This window comes from Hibiscus syriacus, unplaced genomic scaffold (genome assembly GCF_006381635.1).
Source record: "Hibiscus syriacus cultivar Baekdansim isolate YM2019G1 unplaced genomic scaffold, ASM638163v2 tig00110393_pilon, whole genome shotgun sequence".
Classification (NCBI taxonomy): domain Eukaryota; kingdom Viridiplantae; phylum Streptophyta; class Magnoliopsida; order Malvales; family Malvaceae; genus Hibiscus; species Hibiscus syriacus.
In genome coordinates, this window is record NW_024062721.1 from 280,537 (window position 1) to 303,259 (window position 22,723).

The window sequence follows — 22,723 nt, forward strand, 5'->3', positions numbered from 1 at the left end:
TTATTCGCTTATTTTACTCTTCTCGATTTCCTCATTATTATTTTTTGGATTTCATTTCACTTAATCACAGTTTAGCGTAGGATTTTTAATTTCAAAATACGAATTTTAGAAATGAGATTGACAAGGATTTTGAGATTGTAAAAGATTTGAATTTGTTAGTTCATTCTGGTATCTGACGTCTTTTAAGATTACAACTTTCATAATTAATATTTATTTTTTAAACTTTTCCAATTAAAGTTTAGGGTTCATATCAATTTTATTATTTAATTTTGAAATGATGTCATGAATATCAAAATACAATCGAGTAACTTGTATAAACATCACTAAAATTAGAACAACAATTCCTCCATTTCTGTCCACTCTTTACAGCTTACATCAAAGGACTAGCCAAAACAGAAAGGGGGGAAACCCTATTTCTTTCCTTTTTCCTTTAAGCTTCTATATTTGCAGGACTAAAAACGACAGCGTGTTACCGTTTTCCTCCTCCTAGAAGTCGAAAAAAAAGTCGCCCGGGAAAGACCGGAGGAGATCCTCAAGGTCATGTGACTCGACCCCAAGTCTCAACGCTTCCATGACCCGTTCGAAAACCAGCACGTGACAGGGAATATGAAGCACCCCTTTCTGCTCATATCCATACTCCTGAGCCGACTTGTTTAGCAATCCTACGAAAACCGGATGGTTCAGCAACTCCGCGCTCACGGCGAACCGCTCCATCTCTTCTCCCACGTAAACCGGCACGTGACCTTCGGGAACGGATAGGCGTCCAGGCTTCTTCGAGGAGGAGACGGCGACATGGAATGATTCGGTTCGACGCGTGGGCGTGGAGGTGTCGGAACGGAGGAGTCTGTACTGGGAGGAAGTATCGGCAACGCGGGAGAGACGACGGATGAATTGTTTCATTTGGCGTTTTATGAAAAAGAAAAAGATACCTTGGAGTGTGACGGTGAAGCTATTATTATACGATATCGAGGTTGAAGAAGAAGAGTAAAGAAAGGAGAAGTTGGAGAGAGTAGGGAGGAAGGAGAGTGATGGACGCATTATATAAAGCAGAGAAAAGGGAGAATTAAAGAAATAATAGTGATGAAATGATATGATACGATGATTATGAGAGAGAAGAGGGTACAAGTTGGAGTACTTGCCAGGTACAATTACCCACTTTATTTTATTATCTCGTTTCATATCTATAATTATGTTAATTATTATTAAAACATGTCAATGTTACAAAAAATAAAACTAATTATTATAAAGAAATTTAAGATTTAAAATCTAATATATAACTAAAGGTATTACTAGAAATATTAATATTTTTTAACATTTTTGGTAAATCGTTATTTAGAATATTATTTTTCTAATGGAAATGTTAATATTAGGTGTTACTTAAAATATTTAACATTTTAGATAAAGAGCTACCTAAAACATTAATATTGGGTTCTACAAGAAATTAGTTAGTGAAATTAATATTTTCGGTAAAAAAATAATATTTAGATAATATTTTACCAAAAATATTAAAAAATATTATTACTTCTGATATAACATTTTTTAATTATATATTAAGATTTTCGAATAGTATAACTATCAATAAATTATCTAAAATCAAGATCTAATAAAAAGTACCATCGGTAATGGTGTATGTATTGGACCATTTTTGTCTTTTGAATTTATTTGGATAACTAATAAAATAATAAAGTAATGGTTTCTTTTTATCTTCTTTTAAAAGGTTTTTTAAGGTAGTCTTCTTTTAAAAGGCGATGGCTAAAGAGAGTGCTGTATTTGCAAAAGTGGAATGAAATAGACACATGGGATATATTTATGAACCCTTAGTTTTTATGTCAAATCAACTTAGTGCGCAAAGATTTCATTAACCATAACTTTATGCGGTAACTTATATCTTAATTCAGGCCGGTCACTAATATTAAGAATGGAAATAAATATGATTATAATCTAGACAACATCAGTGTTAAACTGAAGTTTTCTTAGTGGGTCTGAATATTTATGATAGAAATTAAGCAATGCTGCTGAATGCTAAAAAGGTTAATTAATGGTGCTAAAGCTTAAGTTGGTGTATTACAAATGTGTATACCTAGACTTCTCTTGTCGCAATATTTCAATGATATGCTCACTTCTTCACATTAACTCCATGCATTCAATATTTCTATTTACGATTCATTTTTCTCTCCTTAATTGGTAAGAAAAATCAACAATTTTCTCATTAACTTAAATTTCCGTTTAGTCTGGTGCTTATTTTAGTCGTCTACCGCAGTGTATGTGCGCAGTGGCTTATTTATTGAGGTATCTAATTGTGATTAATTGAATGTACTAAGAATTATTGATTAATCTATGTTTTAGTCAAGATATCGAGAATGTTTAGTAATGGTGTGTCGCAATTTATATTTTCAAAGAGAAGACATTTCAAAGATTAAAAGAATAATAAAACACGCATTCACACAATATTTGCGTCACCTTAATAGAAACTAACCAACTGCACGTATTTGATTATGGAAGCCATTTACATTTGCTGTTAAATAATTAGTCGCGGAATATATAAATATTTATTATAAGAATTTCAAATCAAAAATCACTGTCAAATGTTTAAGTTTATGTATACAAAAATTATTCATTTGTGAAAGTTTGAAAGTGGTTACCTAATCATGCATGGTTGCAGGTTTTCTACACATTCACACCGCACATTATTGCATGCTAATAAACAGATTATTTTTATTAAGATTAAGAAGACGAAAATCTAGAATCTTTACGTCACTACATTAAAATTGTTGCGGTATTTTTAGCGGCGTTTGTTGATAAAACGCCATAAAAGTATTACATATAGCAGCGTTTTTAATCTAAACGCCACAAATTGAGACTTTAGCGGCGTTTTTTGTGAAAAAGCTGCAATAGAGTATAAATATAGCGGTGTTTTTGTTAAAATCGCCGCCATAGGATGGTATATAGTGGCGTTTTTTCAACAAACGCCGTAATTAAGAATAGTTTTTGCGTCATTTTTAGACAAACGCCACAGAAAGGTTAATCAATAGCGGCGTTTATAGTAAAAACGCCGTAATAGAGTGTTAATGTAGCGGTGTCTATACCACAAACGCCACAATAGAGTGGTAAATTAGCGCGTTTATATATAAAACGTCACAATATGGTTGTTTAAGTGGCGTTTTTTGTATAAACGCCGCAAAAAACATGTGATATAGTGGCGTTTTTTAAAAAAGCCGCAAAATGTTAAATATATTGTCCTCCCTTTTCTCCCACCCAAACCCTAAAATCATTTCAACTCTTCTTCCCTCACAGTTTCTTCTCTGATACAAAACCTACCCTCACACAATTCCAAGCGACGTCGTCTTTTGTCTATCCCAGTGACCAAATCGGCCCTCTCACCGATGAACTATAACACAATTCCACAGTTTGATCCCTCTTATCACTAATGATCTTTTGCATTTTTGTTTTGGTTGGTATTCTGAAAATAGGGAAAACCCAGAAAGCTAACATATTTGAGAAAAAAAAGAGCAGGTCTTGCCTTGAGTAAGAGAAATTATCGTCAGAATGTCTACGTGGCGACTTTGCTCTGAAGATGGATCAAATTATCGTTGGAAGGCTATCGGTCTAGTTTCGCCGTCGAAACTCGATGATGACTCGAAAGGAACTCATATTGCTCCATACCCTTCCATGGCCGATCTCCTACTTGAAGGTAATATTCTATGAATCTTTATGCCGCTATATTTCCCTTTTTGTGCGCTCACTCAAATTTCATAGATCGTACGCATGTAGGATCTTCGAAGCTTATTGAGAATGATGATAGAGAAATGGATAAATACCCTATGTCTAGAACCGAATTTGGTAACTCTATGGCGTTGAAAGAATCTTCAATTGCAAAAGCAGTATCGATCCTCAATGAAGACGATGCTGCCTCTACTGTTACTCCAAGTAAACGTTTATATCATCTATTTAAATTTATTTTAATATTGATTCAATTCCCAAGCCACCTCCAATCAAGTTTTATACTGTAGGTGGAGGGTCGTTATCTGTTTCAAGTGAAGCACTGAAGCGCGCAATGAGTCTTCTTGGTGAACCGGAGGTAGGAGATTTATTTGGTGAAATGGATGAAAAGTTTCTCCATATAGAGTTTACACGGAGGAAAAACTTAATGATGCGTCGTCAAATAAGGAAAACAGCTTTCCTACATCATTTCCCCATGAAGGAGCAATGAAGACTAAATTGTACTAAACAATATGGTGAAGACTGTTTATGCATAAGTACTTTAATGTTTCTAAATTATAATGTATTTTGTTGTTAAGTAGTTTTATGCATAAGTACTTATGTCTTAATTAAAATGTATGGTTGTAACTTTAGGTTATGTATAGAAGAAATAAATATTTAAAATATGTTAATCTTATATAAATAAAGGTATTTAGCGGCGTTTGTATCAAAAACGCCGTTATATATTACACCTTTTGCGGCGTTTATATCTAAAAATGCCGCTAATGAGTAGAACAATAGCGGCGTTTTTTTACAAACGCTGCAATAGGTGTAATATATAGTGGCGTTTTTATAACAAACGCCGCAATATATTTGTATTTTAGTGGTGTTTTTAAATAAAAATGCCGCAAAAAATTAGATATTAATGGCGTTTATAACAATCGCCGCAATAGGTGTACTATATAGTGGCGTTTTTTACCAAACCCGCAATATATTTGAATTGTTACGGCGTTTCTAGACACAAACGCCGCAATATATATGGACATTAGCTGCGTTTATTAAAAAGCGTCGCAATAGAGTATAACTGTAGCGTTTGGATTACAAACGCCGCAATTGTTACTTAAATCGCGCGCGAGCATTTCCCCCTTTGAAATCTCATTCTAAACCTAATTTCATCGAAAACAAATGCTCCCCGTTGCCATTCGAATCCGTCACCACCTACACCGTCGCTGCCCGGTACTCAACTGCTTATGCTCGTCTTTGCTTGAAGGGTCCTTTCCTGCTGCTGCTCGTCATCACCTATACCGTCGCTGCCTTGGAAAATTTTAACTCTGTCGAAACTCTACTCTTAATTCATCTTCAACCTCAACACCAGGTAATTATTATTTCTATCTCAAAGCTATTTTTTTTGTTGCTTTATCAAATGGAATTCCACGAGAGCGTAAACTTGGTCTTAGCTGCTTTATTTTAGAATTTGTCTTTGATTTGATCTTATTCGAATGCCACCCATGGTAAAATTAGCTCTACGGTTTAAAACGGGACTAAGAATTCGAACGAGAGCTGAAAAATAGAAGAGAAAAGGGGGAATTTATAGGACCAAATTAGCTTAACCTTCTGCTGCACCAAATTAGCTTTTAACTTGGTCATGTACACTATAGTAAATAAAAGCTAATCGCCAAATTTTTTTTCTTCGTAGGGATCTCCACTTCTTTTGCGCTATTCAGACTCCATCTGGTAAGTAAGAATACCCACCTTTTCCAATGTGTTCTTCCATGAGAATTTCAAAGTCAAATAGTAGTTTCACATGATGGTTTCTTATTCTTAATGAAGCTGTAGTTATATTTGCTTTTATGGGGTTGAAATATTTGTTTGTTTCATTCATGAAGTGCTTGTATAAATGCATGCATGTGTTATGTCATTTGATGGTTTTGAATTATTAGAAGAAGAAAAGAGGTTCATTTTTCTCCACTGTTCAGCTGAATAACTTGTTTTTGTTGAAAAATGATAGAAAAATGTTTGTTTTACTAATACTGAGCAAAATGTTGGTTTTACTCGTTTACAATAGTCTGCCATAGTTAACTTTACATCTTGTTTTTGCTCATGATCAGCTATTGAAAGATATTATTGAGGGGTTTTAGATTTAATTCTTGCTAAGAAGAAAGATTCAAAAGTAGTACACTATGTGTAAATCAAAAATAGGTAGCTTAATCATCATTGAGTTCATATACACTTGAACAAATTTCATTTTAAAATGGCATTATTTGAAGTGTCTGGTATAGGCATTTATGACTCTAAGAAACAGAGTTTATAAGTTTATATATATATATATATATATAAGTTTATAAGTTTATAAGTTGAATTCAAAAACCTTTACTAATCCCATGAATGTTGATAACTTTTGAAATGGCCAATGTTAATATATATATATATATATATTAAAAAATAACACAGGTTAAATCGCGAAGAGAAGAAAACAATAAAAAATCAAAAAAGAAGCAGCAACAACAAAAAACAAAAGAAAACAAATCATATTAAATGGCGTATTCACTGCAGGTAATGAATCAATCCAACATTAAGGAATTTCAAGTTCAATGTAACCATAAAAACCACACAAGTAGTTTCATTAACCTACACTAGTTGGTAACTTGATCATTTTACATTAACCATAAAAATAAGCAGCAACATTTTGGATTATTCATCACAAATAACATATTGTTTAGAATCAGAGAGTAGGTTGCCTATAATAATATATATATTAAATTTCCTGCAATGTTTTTGCAAACACCTCTAGCCTTTCTACATGGAATTAAAAAAGAAGTTATCATCTACAAGGCAGTTCATTTGCATCTATATTGACATAACTCAGTAAATAGATATGCTATCCAACTCGTCATTTTTTCATAAAGTACCTATATCGATCACCTATGTTCCACACATACTCATTCATGGCTATAAGTGTATGGTCCCCAAATGTATGAAAAAATTATACATATTATGTGTGTGTATTTGTATGTTTCTGTGTGTGTGTTTGACAAATATTTGTATCGAAGACTCATCCCAACAAATGCATCAATTAGCATTTTTGTAATCCAACAGCTTCACTTCAGCATCACTATTTATTTATCAAAATCAATTCTTATGCAAGACGTCTTTAGGGATTAACCTAGTTAAAGTCAGCTAGCTTACAACATATTCTTTCATATTACACTAATAACAAAGCATGCCCCCATTCCATCCTAAAAAGAAACTAAACAAAAAAAATAGTATTGCAACATTGATTTTAATGAAGATGTAAACCAACACTGCTTATACTTAGTTAACAACTGAATGATAAGTTGATGCAAAGGCTTCATCCAGAACACCCATAATGTTAGAGCTTGAAGCTACTTTTGTTATAACAGAAGCACAAATCTGAACCATAATTTTTTTTAAAAGAAAAACATACAAACTAACCTGCAAGAGCTTTTTATTGTGGTATTTATATATATATATATACACAGTTCTTGAGCAAGAAGATCTTTGTTAATATTACTCATAATTTGGACTTTATTCTTTAACTTGTTTGAATGTGTCTACTTTTAAAAGTCTTGTTTTATTTTAAATTTGTTAATGTTAGTCTTGTACTGACGTTTGATTTGCATTTGTGTTTGTGAATTCAAGATTTTTATTTCTTCTAACCAGTGAATACTACATTTGTGGACCCTTTGTTTGGCATTTCTCTACTGTTTTTTTCTTGAACCGTTGCCATTAAGAGAGTTTTAGGGAACATTAACCAGGTTTGTTTCTTTGAACCTTGTTTCTTTAAATAATTTAAACCTTGTTTTTTATTTGGTTGATTGTAAAATATAAAATTTAATAAAGTATCGACATATAAATATTGTAGGTCACTAAAATATAAATATTACAACATAATATACTATGGCCTTCAAATAAAATATTAAAACATAAAAGATAAGAGTATGAACGTTCATTGTCAAAACCAAGTTACTTCGATGGTTAAGGGGTTTGTTATCATCCTTTGAGGCCTCAGGTTTAAGTATCGCATATATAAGATATGAATGTCAAAACCTACAGTATATTCATCCTAAATTTTTTTTTTTTAAAAACAACAGCCTATTCCTGCATGTCAAAACCCTAGATCGTATATGAATGTATAGGTGTTATAAATAACTCAAATTAATACTGATCAACATAACACCACCCACCTAGCTTAGCCGTAAATCAAAACTTAATTAGAGGAGAATCAAAATTAAATCAGACAAACAACCTTCTAAATAAGCATAAAACATCTATTTATGGACTAAATTGCTAATCATATACATAAATTAGTTCACATCTATCAATAGTGAAAAAACAACACTTATTAGCATAAGAATTATTAAATGGTGGGGTCCATGGGCAATTGAACATGTAGTGGTAATAATGATGCAATTGAGAATTACACAAAAATGCAACAAAGCTGTAATTTTCTCGAAATATGGCAACATCATAGGTAAGCATAGAGACTCTAATTTCCTTTCTAGGATTTCAAAAATATTAACATTATAAAATATATGATAATTGGTAAAAGTACTACTTGATGAAGAGAGGATCTCAAAAGTTTGTGAAAGAGAGGGGAAGTGGATCTAATGCTCGTGTGAAGTGAGGAAGAGATATTAATGGGATTTTGAACAATGGCAGGGGTACTATTATTTGGGACCTGGCTCTTTTAAAGATCAAAATAGTTTTCTTATACTTCCTATGCACAAGATTCTAGTGAGTGCTCCACTTATTACGGTAAGGGTGACCATTTAGTTGGGGTCCGAAAGATATTCGGATTTCATTTCTGATGACACTTTTTAATTAAGAATACTAGTTAAGATATATATATTCAAAAATTTGTTACTTTATACCTTTAAAGAAATATCGTACACAATCCACATTGATAATACATATTTATATGAATATGAATATGAATTGATTGAATGATTATACATTATTATATCTTCAATCAGTATTATTTAAAAATTATATTTAAATAATTTAATTGCCCCTTTCCGTGCGCATTTAGTCTCTGAAAGTTGCCTAATCAGCTGTACACTTTTACTTATAATTTTTTTTAAAGAAAAAAAATTCCATGGAAGACACCTGCAAAAGTCGTCAACTTTTACAGTACTTTTTCCTATATGTTCATTATATTACCGTAATTATCAAGAAGTATCCAATATTACTTCTGTTTAGGTTCTAAATTTATCTATAATATTGGTGTATTAACATTTGAATTTGAAACTCCAGAAATACAAAATTGATAAGAGTTGGATGGATTTCTCAAGGGTAAGCGTCGAATATCGAAATGGAGTTGAAAACTTTCTAAATTTAGCTTTTCTGAATTCAAGCCAAGATAATATGATTCTTTTCCCTTATAAGAACTGTGTTAACATTAACTGACATATTCGTGAAGTTGTGTATGAGCATCTAGTTGTTTTTGGGTTTGTTCGGGGGTATAGAAAATGGATCTTTCATGGAGAGTTTGTATCAGATAGATCTACTTCCACAAGTTATTCAACTTATCATGTTACTTCTCACCATCCAACTTTAAGAGCAGATGACATGGAAAGGATGTTACAAGATGCATTTAATATGCACAATTATCAATCGTATGTTACAGAAAATTATTCTGAGAATGATGTTAATGATTTCATTGAGACGGGAAGAATTGGATATGATGAAGAGCCAAATGGAGAAGCGGTAAAGTTTTACAAGTTGTTGAATGAAATGAATGAACAACTGTATGAGGGATCAACGTTTTCAAAGCTTTCTTTCTGCATTCGTCTTTTCCACTTAAAATGCCTGGGAGGGTGGACTGGTACTCATTTACGCAATTGTTGGAGTTACTAGGAGAAGTGTTTCCTTTTGCAAAAATCCCTCAATCATACAAAGATGTGAAGAAAATGATAAAAGATTTGGGTCTTGGATATGACAAAATTCATAGTTGTCCGAATGATTGCATGTTGTATTGGGGTGATCGAAAAAATCAGGAGTTGAAAATCTCGATGGATGACTACGGAGGCAGAAAATATTACTGAGGATGACACTCAAGCAAGATCAAGAAAGAAACCGGTCAAGATTTTACGAAATTTTCCTCTCATACCTAGGCTACAAAGATTGTTTATGTCCTCAAAGACTGCTGAGTCTATGAGGTGGCATCATGATGGTAGAACCGATGATGGATTATTACGACATCCTGTGAATTCTTTAGCTTGGAAGTCATTTGACAACAAGTATCCAAGTTTTGCGAGAGATCCTCGAAATGTCAGTCTCGGTCTTGCAACTGATGGGTTTAATCCATTCAAAATCATGAGTACTTCGTATAGTACTTGGCCTGTTGTACTTGTTCCATACAATTTGCCTCCCTAGATTTGCATGAAACAATCATCTTTCATCTTATCCATGATAATCCCCGGCGAGAAAGGCCCCAGAAATGATATTGATATTTACATGCAACCGTTAATTTCAGAGTTGAAACAGTTATAGGAAGGGGTCGAAACGTACGATGTGTTGACGAATGAGAACTTTAATTTACGCGCAACTTTATTATGGACAATTAATGATTTTCATGCGTATGCAAATTTATTTGGTTGGAGTACCAAAGGTCGTTACGCTTGTCCTTGTTGTGCTCTACAAACATGTTCGAAGTAGTTGGTTAATGAAAGAAGTTCTCTTATATGGGACATCTTCGGTGGTTACCTGATAATCATAGATTTAGAAGTCAAAAGAATATGTTTGATGGTGATGAAGAGTTTCGAAATGCTCCTGACCAAACAACCAGTTCTCAAATATTCAGAATGTTGAAAAATATCAATTTTACTTATGGAAAGATGAATCAACCAAGTAGTACACGATCAATGAAAAAGGCAAAGCAGGTCAATGAAGAGGTTGAAGTTGACGAACAAACAGATGATGAGTCTGATGAAGAGGATGATCCAAATGAGGTAGACTTGTGGAAAAAGAGAAGTATATTCTTCGAGTTGCCTTATTGGAAAAAGCAAATTTTGAGACATAATCTTGATATAATGCATATTGAGAAGAATGTTTGTGAGAATATTATCGAGACCATTCTGAATTATGGCAGAAAATCTAAAGATAATCTTAAGAGTCGACTTGACTTAGTGGACATGGGAATTCGGCATGATCTTCATCCGCAATTACGTCCAAATGGAAGAAATTTCTTGCCGCCTTCTATTTTTTCTCTTTTGAATAAAGAAAAAGAAGTGTTTTGCACGATATTAAAGAATATAAAGGTCCCAGATGGGTATGCATCAAACATTTCTCGATGTGATAGTGTTAAAGATCGAAGACTTTATGGTTTAAAGTCACATGGTTATCATATATTAATGCAAGATTTACTGCCAGTAGTTGTTCGCGATTGCATGTCGAGTAAGGTGACGTCTTGTATCATTGAACTTTCTAATATAATGAAAGCCATCTGTGGGAAAGTTCTAATGGTTGAAGAACTTGATAAACTACAAGATTGAGTCGCCTTGACTTTACGCAATTTGGAGAAGATATTTTGCCTTCATTCTTCACAATTATGGTGCATCTGCTAATTCATCTTCCTCACGAAGCAAGAGTTGGTGGTCCAGTTTTCTATCGATGGATGTACCCTATAGAGAGGTGTTAATTGAATTACATGTTTCAAATTACTACTGATTATACCTCTCACTCAAATGTATTTACATAGTATGTTGTTTTGTGTATAGGTTTTTGGGCAAGTTGAAGTCTTATTGTCGTAATAAGCGTTATCCGAAGGATCAATTGTTGAAGGGTATTTGGCAGAGGAATGCATGACATTTTTCTCTAGATATTTGGAAGATGTTGAAATAAGATGGAATAGACCAAATCGAAATGATTTGTTAAGTACTGATGACTTACCTCAACATTATTTGTTTGAAAGTTATGGTCAACCATTAGGGAAAATTGAAATTGCACACTTAGATAACACGTCTTGGGTACAAGCACACCGATATGTTCTTTTTCATCACGATTCAATAGATCCCTTTCGCACGTAAGTCTTTCGGACCCAATACGAATGAAATCTCTTTATCTTTTATATTTATCAATTTTTAATGACATAATATTCTTTATAGTGAGTTTAAAGAAGTATTGAGATCTCGAGCACACACTCGAAGATTAAATCAGCGAGAGCTACATAAGTTATTCACAGAAACTTTTCATGAATGGTTAGGCCAGACGGTAAGAACTAAATCTTACGAACACTTATCAATTATATATGTCTTGCTTTTTATATCGACATCAATGCAAATTAATTCACCATTCATGTGTAATAGGTTTGGAGTGGGAGAGAAGTTAGTGATGAAGTTAAATGGCTTTCTCAAGGTCCGAATAGAATAGTTAAAAGATATAATGCCTTCCTCATTAATGGGTTCAGGTTCCACACAAAATCTCGTGAAAGGAGGACACAAAATTGTGGAGTCGTAGTTACTTCGTCAACTACAAGTTATGCTACTGTAAGGGACAATAATCTGCATGAGGGAGAGGTCGATTATTATGAAAATCTTACGGACATTATTGAGTTAGATTATTATGGTAAACGAAAGGTTGTGTTGTTTCGGTGTGACTGGGTTGATGTAAACAGATGTATAAAAAGAGATAAATTCGGGTTTACAATGGTGAATTTCTCTCGATTAATTCACACGGGTCAACGTTTGATGGATGAACCATATGTATTTTCTTCTCAAGTGAAACAAGTATTTTATTGTCACAATCCAATGGATGACGTTTGGTATGTTTTACTTCGAAATACTCCTAGAGACTTGATAGACATTGGGGATGGAAGTAGAGATGACATTGAAACAAGATTATAATGTTTACCTCTACTACCACAAAACTTAGATGAAACTATCACTAATACAACACAATTTCAATGGGTTTGGGAGGACGTTGATGAATAAATTTATGACAACTGACATTACATAAGACTTTTGTACGATTTTATATCTTCATTTATTTATTTATAATGTTATAACCTTTAATATGTGTCTTTCAATATATTCATTAATTAATTAGTTTTTTTTTATTTTTTGTGTTTTTTTATTATAGATATCATGCCGAGGAGAAAAATAACTGACTTGCGGGTTATTCGAGCTTATGAAAACCATGAAGAAAGAAATAACAAGGAATCGAATGCACCTGAGTCTTCCGAAGTTCCTGAAACTATTGAAGAAGAAGTAAAAATTCAAAGTAATCTTCGAAACATTATTTACTACTTTGTTCATTTTCAAAACTGACATTTAATAATTTATTAAATAGTTGAAAATGCTGGAACGCGCAAGACTCGAGGACGTACAACTTTGAAGAAATTATACCAACTTCCTCCTGGGCATCGTGTCAAAGTTTCAAGAAATGATGTCGATCAACCTATTGGCCCAGAATCACGTCTTCTAGCATGTTACTTAGGCATATTAGACGTAATGTGAATCTGTTACCGATCAATTACGAGTCATGGCGCGAAATGCCTAATAGTAACAAAAATCAAGCGTTGGATTTTGTTAAGGTAATAATGTCATTATTATAGATACTCTATAGAAATTCAATACTAATTTATACTTACGGTGCACACTTATTTGCTGTATATGAGAAATTTTCCTTAGAAGTCTTTGACGATTATGTGAAGCAAGCGTTAGAGAAGAGATGGAGGGACCACAAGAGTTCCTTAAAGAAGAAATGCTTCAAGAATGATCTCAGCCTTGAAGAGAAGTTGCAAACAGTCCCACCATGAATGCTCAGGTACCAATGGGAAGATGCAGTCATATTTTGGAGTTAAAAAAAGGACAAGTATGATGTATTTTTCAGAAATAATTGTAACGAATTTTAAATCATCATTAAAAGTGCTTGTTTGACATTGTATGACCGAGAGCATGTTGGTGTTGCTAGCAGGCAACAACAAAAGTTTACGCACATGGTTGGATCAAAGAGCTTTGCTTGTATAGCTCATGATGAGGTATTATAGATTATTGAAATAGCTTTTTGTATGTCATGTACATACTAACTCATAGTAATTATATTATGCTACATTGTAGGAAAATACATCTGGTTCTAAAGTTGGTCGAATCCAACTCTTCGACATGACACATACGAAGAAGGATGACACTCCTATGACTGCTGACGCTGCAGAAATTATGGTACGTTTATTGGGTAGATGTTTTAAATTTACCTGACTTTATTTATATTTGTACCATGACATTTTTTATTTTAATTAATTATTCACTTTATTATTAGGAAAATTTGAGGAGAAAAAGACGGAGCATCTTGCTACTGCTTCGAGTCAAGGTCTTGTTAATGATGATGACATTGAAAATCAAGCTACTAATGACGTTTTGGGTCCTGAAAGATATGGTCGGGTGTGCTTTCAAGGATCATTCGTTACTCCCACCAAATATTTTGGATCCAGCTCATCACAATACATATCATCACAGTCTCGATCTTCCCACCACGAAGTTAGTCGTTTAAAAGAAAAGTTGGTTGAGATGGATCAACAAATGGCTAACTTGAAAGCAAAAATGAAGCAAGAGAAGCAGAGAGCAGCAGCAGAAGCAGAGAAAGAAGCAGTGACACACATAGAGAAGCAGTATATCAACAGAGCTGTGAAGAATTTGAAAAACGACTCAATGATATGATGCTAATGATACAGAAAGTGCAACCTCAGAATCCACCATCGTAGTCTCATTTATGTTATGAGCATTCTGTTAATGTTACTGAACCTTGTTTAACTGAACTTATATTACGTTAATGAAAATTTATATTTATTATATTGGATTTGATGTTGTTTGTTATGGATATAGAGTTTGTTGTTATTGTTGTTTTGTTTATTGGATAATGGAATAGGTTGAAAAAATAGATTTGGGGTAATCAAGCATTATTTTTAGAACTGTTAAATTTGTGTTATTTAGCGGCGTTTGTATACTAGAAACGCCGCAATACACCATAAATTTAGCGGCGTTTGTATACTAGAAATGCCGCTAATGCTCAACCCTTATGCATCATTTTCGATACAAACGCCACTAAATCTAAAAACCTACTCGACGTTTGTAGGAAAAACGCCGCTAAAAATCATCACCTACTGCGGTGTTTGTAGGAAAAACGCCGCAAAATATCAAAACCTACTACGGCGTTTTTAAGTAAAACGCCGCTAAATCTCAACACCTACTGCGACGTTTTTAGGAAACACGCCGCTAAACATCAACACCTATTACGGCGTTTTTTAAAACTTTAGTGGCGCTATTTTCAGCGGCACTTTTTGCGGCGTTTGTCATAACATCGCATGTGTTTTTAGCGGCGCTTAAAAACGCCACTATAGGTAAAAAAACGCCGCAAAATATTTGTTTTGATGTAGTGCGTCTATTTTACAACATATAATTTAAGAGTACGTCAACCATTAGGAATGAGTATTTAAGAGTACATAATTAAGAGGAGTGGACGGAGGTAATCATTCCTTCAAAATTTTAAAACTAATACATATTTTAAATTTTTTATTGATTATTTATCTCGGTTCTTAAAATTTTAGAAATTTATCTTTCTAAAATTTGAAAAAATTATTCCCTAATATAAATTTCCTGAAAATCATCATATTCAATTCTCGTATTTTCCATGATTTTACACCACTCTATTAATTATAAGTTATTGCAGTTAGAGTATTGGTTTTGTTCGACTGCATGAACCGAAAACAATGGCAATGCCAAATTCTTTTATTATAAAATTGAGTTTGGGATGGACCACATAAAACTCGAACTTTCATACATAATATCATCGAGTAAGAACTTTAGGATTATATAATAAATAAGTACCTAAAGTATATCATCTTTTTCATTTAAGTGTTTAAAGTATTTTTTTAATTAAAATAAGTACTTAAAGTTATTTTTTTATTAAAATATGTACCTAAAGTATTTTTTAATCAAAATAGGTATCTAAAGTATTCAACTTTTTTCATTTAATCATGTTGATGGAAAAATTGAGATTGTGATGTAGAAGATTCGTCATTTCTGATTTAGACAGAGTTATAGTCAATAACAGTGGTAGATCTAGAAATATTTTTAGGGTGAATACCTTCAATAAAATGAATAACTAACATAAAAAAAAATTAGATTCCATGATAGACACGTGTGCACCTTGAATTCTACATACATCCGTCATCAGTCAATAGTTTTATTGAGCTAAAAAATTTATAAATAGAGTGGAGAGAAAGATAGAGAAGAGAGAGAAATCATGGATTCTTTCTCCAGTTTTACATGAAATTTATATATAAACCAAAGATTATGAGGGCTATACATAAGCTGACAATGTATATGTAGACATATATGATAGTCAGTCTGTCATATAGTAGATTTGATTTTGACATATTATGTGGGTCTATAAGTTGTCTTGCCAAAATATTATGCTTGATCGAAAGATTTGAAATTTTAAAGACTTTTAAGAATCATGAAGACTTTGATGAGTATTCTTTTGAAAATTTCGATAAACTGAAGATGTCTAATATATATATAATGAAAATTTGACATTTATTTATATTTTCAATTTAACTGAATTGAATTCTTAAAGTAGTTGAATGAATTATAGTTTAACTTCAAATAATAATAATATCCAAAATCGAAGTATTATAATCCATATGGAAGAACTGGAAACTGAGACTGGACCGATTTGAATATTTTATAAATTTGCATTGTGGCACGTAAACGCGTGAGTGAATGTTAATGTGCGTGCTGTCATTTATTATATTATATCATAAAAAGCTAAATGCATAGATAGCTTTTTCAAAAGAAAACAAGTAAAGAAAAGAAGGGTGGGATCCACGTCGGAGGATAGAAAATGGAGAAGATAACACAAAATTAAGATTACAGAGTCAGCAAGCATGGCTTTCCACCATCAGTAAAGGATATCTATTTATATGGCGTGTAAATATCTCAAATCACAATTATTTCTCTTGTTTTATTTGGTAAATTAATATGATACTCGAATTAATTAAAATTATTTACTTTATTATCACATTATTCGGGGTCTAATTTTCGAATTAAATTTCAAATTATAAATGTTATATACAATAAATTTAGATTAAAAAAATTATAAGTTCCCATTTCAAATAACCACTTTTAAATTCAAATAGAAAATAATATAAAAAATTAATTTGTTTTGTTATTTTCTAATTCTAAAACCTAATTTTGAAAAACAATAAAGAATTGGAGGTTAGTGGAGTCGGGGGGAAAACCGTACATGCCCATTACGGACACAATGTTTTGAGTGATTTATTAAATTGGAAAAGTGAAACAATTTATTGCTTGAGAATGGAGCCACACATACGCAAATGTTGACACAAAATAGGGCAAGTGGGTCAGCCATTATCGTGGATGCATTGAAAGAGCAAGGGGATAATCATACCATCAAATTTTAAAATTATTATTTTAAATATATATATATATATATATATATATATATATGCTTTTCATTATAAATCTATTTTTATCTTTCGAAATTTATAAATTCATATTTTTCTAAAATTTTAAAAATTTATCTCCTCAACATAAAATCTTAGATTCGTTCTTGATCATTATTCAAGTTATAAAGATGTTGCCTTCCACTTGGGGCTGTACATGCTGAGCAATCTTCAAGTAAAAGAGAGTTGATATTCTTTTTTACCGAGAATACCTTCTGTTTTTTATATAATTTTTCATATTGATTCTCTCAATTCGATTTATTTTTCCTATAATATTAACATTCAAACCTTAAGTGTTACTAAAAGATCAAATGTCCGATTCCATTAAATCAATTGATTATTGATAAAATAATATGTATTGTTCACTTGAAAAGAAAACAAAAGAAATAAAACTAGTTTTAGTCTTTAGATATATCAGCAGTAAATAAACTCTTGAACCGGATTGAATGGAGTCCAATTTGAACCGGGCTTGTAACATTTTCTACAACTGGACCCTAGTAAAGCCCGTAGAATGTCCAATGTCAATCTATTAATAATATTGTTTTTATTATTTAAAATTTGGCCCTTTTATAATACAAAGAATGATTTTTCAATTAAATAAATAATTAAATTATCATTCAACATTTCATATGTACAACCCACATCAACATAAATTAAAATAAACTAATGATATTAAACGAATATAAAACATGTAAAATTAAGAAAACATATAAAAATTAAATACATATTGTAAACAGAAAACAAAAACTTAAACACTTAAAGTGAATATAATATGGTTTAAACATTTGATTCTAATTAATTACAAAATTTAACATCTAATGCTCATTTTATAATTTTTAGAAAAATATACTGTAAAACAAATTAAAAATTAATTTTGAATTTTATAGTAATTTTACTGTATTATACGTATACTGCTCCTCCTACATTACACATTGATTTTAGAATGTGATACCTGGAACATTAAACTTGATGTTCAAATTTTAGTAGCAAGTTGGCAAACAACTTGACTCTACCAGAAGTACAAAATGTCAGAATTCGCCCAATAGCTTTCGAGACCATTTAATGCCAAGTGATCAATTATATAATATATATTATTTATTGATATAATTAAATTATATATATAGTAGGTAAAATGTTATGAGATTGAATTATAAATACCATAAGTTGTATCTATAATTTGATGAGAGGTAGAATTATAAATACTTAATATATTAACTTAATATCTATTTTATATAAAGAGTTAATAATCTACGTGAAATAAGTTGACTTGTATTTACTCTTATTCCATCAAAGAATTTTTTTACAACAGAAAACAAATTCTTGGAAGATCGCATTTAAAGAAATATTAAAATATTTTAACCTATCAATTAATTAAGTACGTTTTTGCATCTAGTATTTTATTCTTACAGATTTGATATAATTAGATCATGATTGGATTTTATGTTTATTATGATTTGGTTCTATCAGTTGGATTCCTCGTTTCAACTTTCATTTTTTAATAGTATGGCGTGATTACAAGGTAGTATCTATTCAAAACTTTTTTAATCTGTTGACAATGCACACACTATGTAGACGTAGTTGTTCAAATCCAAAATTTTATAAAAAAAAAAGTAATTTATCATTTTACTATTGAGATCACTTGATGTGTTCATCATTTTATCTTTCTCAAATTTAAGAGTGATGAAGAATTTTAAATATCGTCCTCTTAACTATGGAAGTATTCAAAACTTTATTATTTAACTATAATATTATTTATAGATTCTATTTTTAAGAATAATTAATTTTTTTTGTGAGGAAGAGTAAGAATGAGTATAACCATATGTATAATTATAATTGTGAAGTATAATATACAATAATAAAAATTATAATTTATACACAAAATAAAAACTCAAAATTACTTATGTTAATAGATTTATCAATTAATTGTGGATAATAATTAAAATAATGTAAAACATAAACAAGCAAATAATGAAGATAAGCTTAACTCAAAATGAGGATTTAAGAGAGACAAGTACAAAACAGTAGAAAGCATTTTTCATCTATGATATCGAGGGTTTCAAATCACGGTCTGAAAATATGATTTCGTCCGCGAAATAATGGTTTTACCGTCGTCCGAGTTACTCGTTACACCTGCAATAGCGTCCGTAACAGCCGCAATAACGTCCGCGACGGCCGTAATCACGATAAACACAAAATGACTGAAAACGCGATCGCGGCCACGATTTGAAATGCTGATGATATTATCACAAACTCTAGACGCTGGAACGAAAAGTAATTTAATAAGAGTAAAATACAAGACGAAACCCAACTGATTTACATATAACATCCCTTTGTTTATGTAATTAATTCACCCAGAAATCTTACAATTGTACAGCAACAACGTGGAGATGCCATTTATTAGTTGGAGTCATAAAAAGTTGAGAGCTTGAAATAGGAATGGTTTGAATGAGATGAAACTGAGATTTGTGGAGATTCCCAGAAACGGTTGCTTCCAGCAGGTGAAAAGAGAGCAGCCCATTGTTTCATATCTCCCATCTCTGCTGGAAACATGAAAACGTAAAGCAAAGAAAAGCTGAGCAGAAGAAGAAAGTACAGGTACTTGGTTGCATTGAAGAATATGTGATACGCAGCAACACTTGCATAATACATGCCTGCTTTCTTCTTTCTTCTTTCTTCTTTCTTCTTTCTTCTTTCTTCTTTCTTCTTTCTTCTTTCTTCTTTTTTCTTTCTTCTTCTTCTACTTCTACGCACACAAATATGAGAATATCAATATTGTGGAGAACTGCTTTGCGCCTAACTATAGGGCATATACCTATATACACATACGTATAAAAGATGGTAGTTCTATATCATCAATCAAATTGTTAGACTTTTACCAAAATAAGGTGGCCCCATTCACCTTTAATAAGCACAATTTGCTATAAGTTGAGCACTCTGCGTTACGGCTTTATAAAGATATTGAAAATCAAATTCGTTTTATATACTTTTACTATAAATGTTAGGAGACTTCTCACATTTTCTATTACTTTTTAAACATATAAAAATGGATATTTTCAATCAATGTAATAGATATATTATATTGGTGTAAAACTTCCGTGTATTTTAGATATATTAAGTCTCCTCCCTTGATATTTGCACAAAATAATTGTGGTTTGGAGAGAGGCAACAAAGCGTGAAAGAAAGTCATGGTGATTTAATGAGGCCTTTAGGGTTTTCAATAATGAAAAAATAATTAATGATGAAAGTGAGATCGGATATTATCATAAAAGGTGGGAGACTTTTATTTGTAATTTGTTGGATATCATTTAGGGTTACATAATGAGCGATACACATGAATTCGACCTTTTAGCACATTGGAAAATGACTAAATAACTTTTAGGAAAATTAAATGACTAAATTAAAACAAAGTTATTCTATTGACAACTCACTGCCCCACAGCTTCACTCAATGAGCTACATTAATTGGGTTAGCCTTCCCTGTCAATTGGACTATTCTTATTCTAAATTCACGTCACTACAGCAAAACATGTTTTTTGCAGCGTTTTTTTTACTTTTAGCGACGTTTATAAGCGCCGCTAAAAACACATACGGCGTTAAGACAAACGTCGCGAAAACCGTCGTTAAAAATAGTGCCGCTAAAGTTCGCGGCGTTTTTAAACAAAAAACGCCGCAATAGGTATTGATATTTAGCGGCGTTTGTGTACAAATGCCGCAATAGATGTTGATATTTAGCGGCGTTTTTCAAAAAAATGCCGCAATAGGTAATGATATTTAGCGGCGTTTTTCTCTAAAACGCCAAAGTAGGTGTTGATGTTTTGCGACATTTTCCCACAAACGCCGTAGTAGATGTTGATGTTTTGCGGCATTTTCCCACAAACGCCTCAGTTGATTTTGATGTTTTGCAGCGTTTTTCTCACAAATGCCGCAATAGGTATTGATTTTTTCGGCGTTTTTGCTAAAAACACCGATAAAGTTCTGTATATAGCAGCGTTTCTAGGATACAAATGCCGCTAAATGTATGGTATATTGCGGCGTTTTTTGTTACAAACGCCGCTAAATAACACATAATTAACATTCCTAAAAATTATGCTTGATTACCCCAAAACTGTTTTTTCAACCTGTTCCATTATCCAACAAACAAAACAATAATAACATCAAACTCTATATCCATAACAAACAACATCAAATCTAATATAATAAATAAAAGTTTTCATTAACGTAATATAAGTTCAGTTAAACAAGGTTCAGTAGAATGCTCGTAACATAAATGAGACTACGATGGTGGATTCTGAGGTTGCGTTTTCTGAATCATCAGCATCATATCATTGAGTCGTTCTTCAAATTCTTCACATCTCTGCTGATATGATACTTCTCTTTATGCTACCGCTGCTTCTCTCTGTGCTGCCGCTGCTTCTCTTTGTGGTGCTGCTGCTTCTTTCTCTACTTTCGCTGCTGCTCTAGCTGCTTCTGCTACTGCTCTCTCTACTTCCCTTGCTTCATTTTCCGCTTTCAAGTTAGCCATTTGTTAATCCATCTCAACCAACTTTTCTTTTAAACGACAAACTTCTTGGTGGGAAGATCGAGACTGTGATGACATGTACTATGATGAACTGGATCCAAAATATTTTGTGGGAGTAATGAATGATCCTTGACAGCGTACCCGACCATATCTTTCAGGACCCAAAACGTCATTAATAGCTTGGTTTTCAATGTCATCATCATTAACAATACCTTGACTCGAAGCAGTAACATGATACTCTGCCTTTTTCTCCCTCAATTTTCCTAATAAAGTGAATAATTAATTAAAATAAAAAATGTCATTATACAAATATAAATAAAGTCAGGTAAATTTAAAACATCTACCCAAAAAACGTACCATAATTTCTGCAGCGTCAGCAGTCATAGGAGTACCATCCTTCTTCGTATGTGTCATGTCGAAGAGTTGGATTCGACCAACTTTAGACCGGATGTATTTTCCTACAATGTACCATAATATAATTACTATGAGTTAGTATGTACATGGAAAATATCGCAAAAACTATTTCAATCATCTATAATACCTCTTCATGAGCTATACAAGCAAAACTCTTTGATCCAGCCGTGTGCGTAAACTTTTGTTGTTGCCTGCTAGCAACACCAATATGCTCTCGGTCCTACAATGTCAAACAACCACTTTTAATGATGATTTACAATTCGTTACAATTATTTCTGAAAAATACATCATACATGTCCTTTTTGTAAACTCCAAAATCTGACTGCATCTTCTCATTGGTACCTGAGTATTCCTGGTGGGACTGTTTGCAACTTCTCTTCAAGGCTGAGATCATTCTTGAAGTATTTCTTCTTTAAGGAGCTCTTGTGATCCCTCCATCTCTTCCCTAATGTTTGCTTCACATAATCATGAGAGACCTCTAAAGGAAATTTCTCCTATACAGCAAATAAGTGTGCACCGTAAGTATAAATTAGTATTGAATTTCTATAGAGTATGTATTATAATGACATTATTACCTTAACAAAATCCAACGCTTGATTTTTGTTACTA

The 22,723-nt window shown here is 32.2% G+C and overlaps 1 protein-coding gene across 1 annotated transcript; it reads right to left on the reverse strand.

Annotated features, from left to right (window-relative positions):
* Positions 1-289: 289 nt before the first annotated feature.
* Positions 290-1,024, reverse strand: LOC120123474 (auxin-responsive protein SAUR72-like). Its single transcript, XM_039142358.1, has one exon. It carries the CDS (start codon positions 898-900, stop codon positions 487-489), a length of 414 nt encoding a protein of 137 aa, XP_038998289.1. The 5' UTR covers positions 901-1,024; the 3' UTR covers positions 290-486.
* Between the last annotated feature and the right edge of the window lie 21,699 nt (positions 1,025-22,723).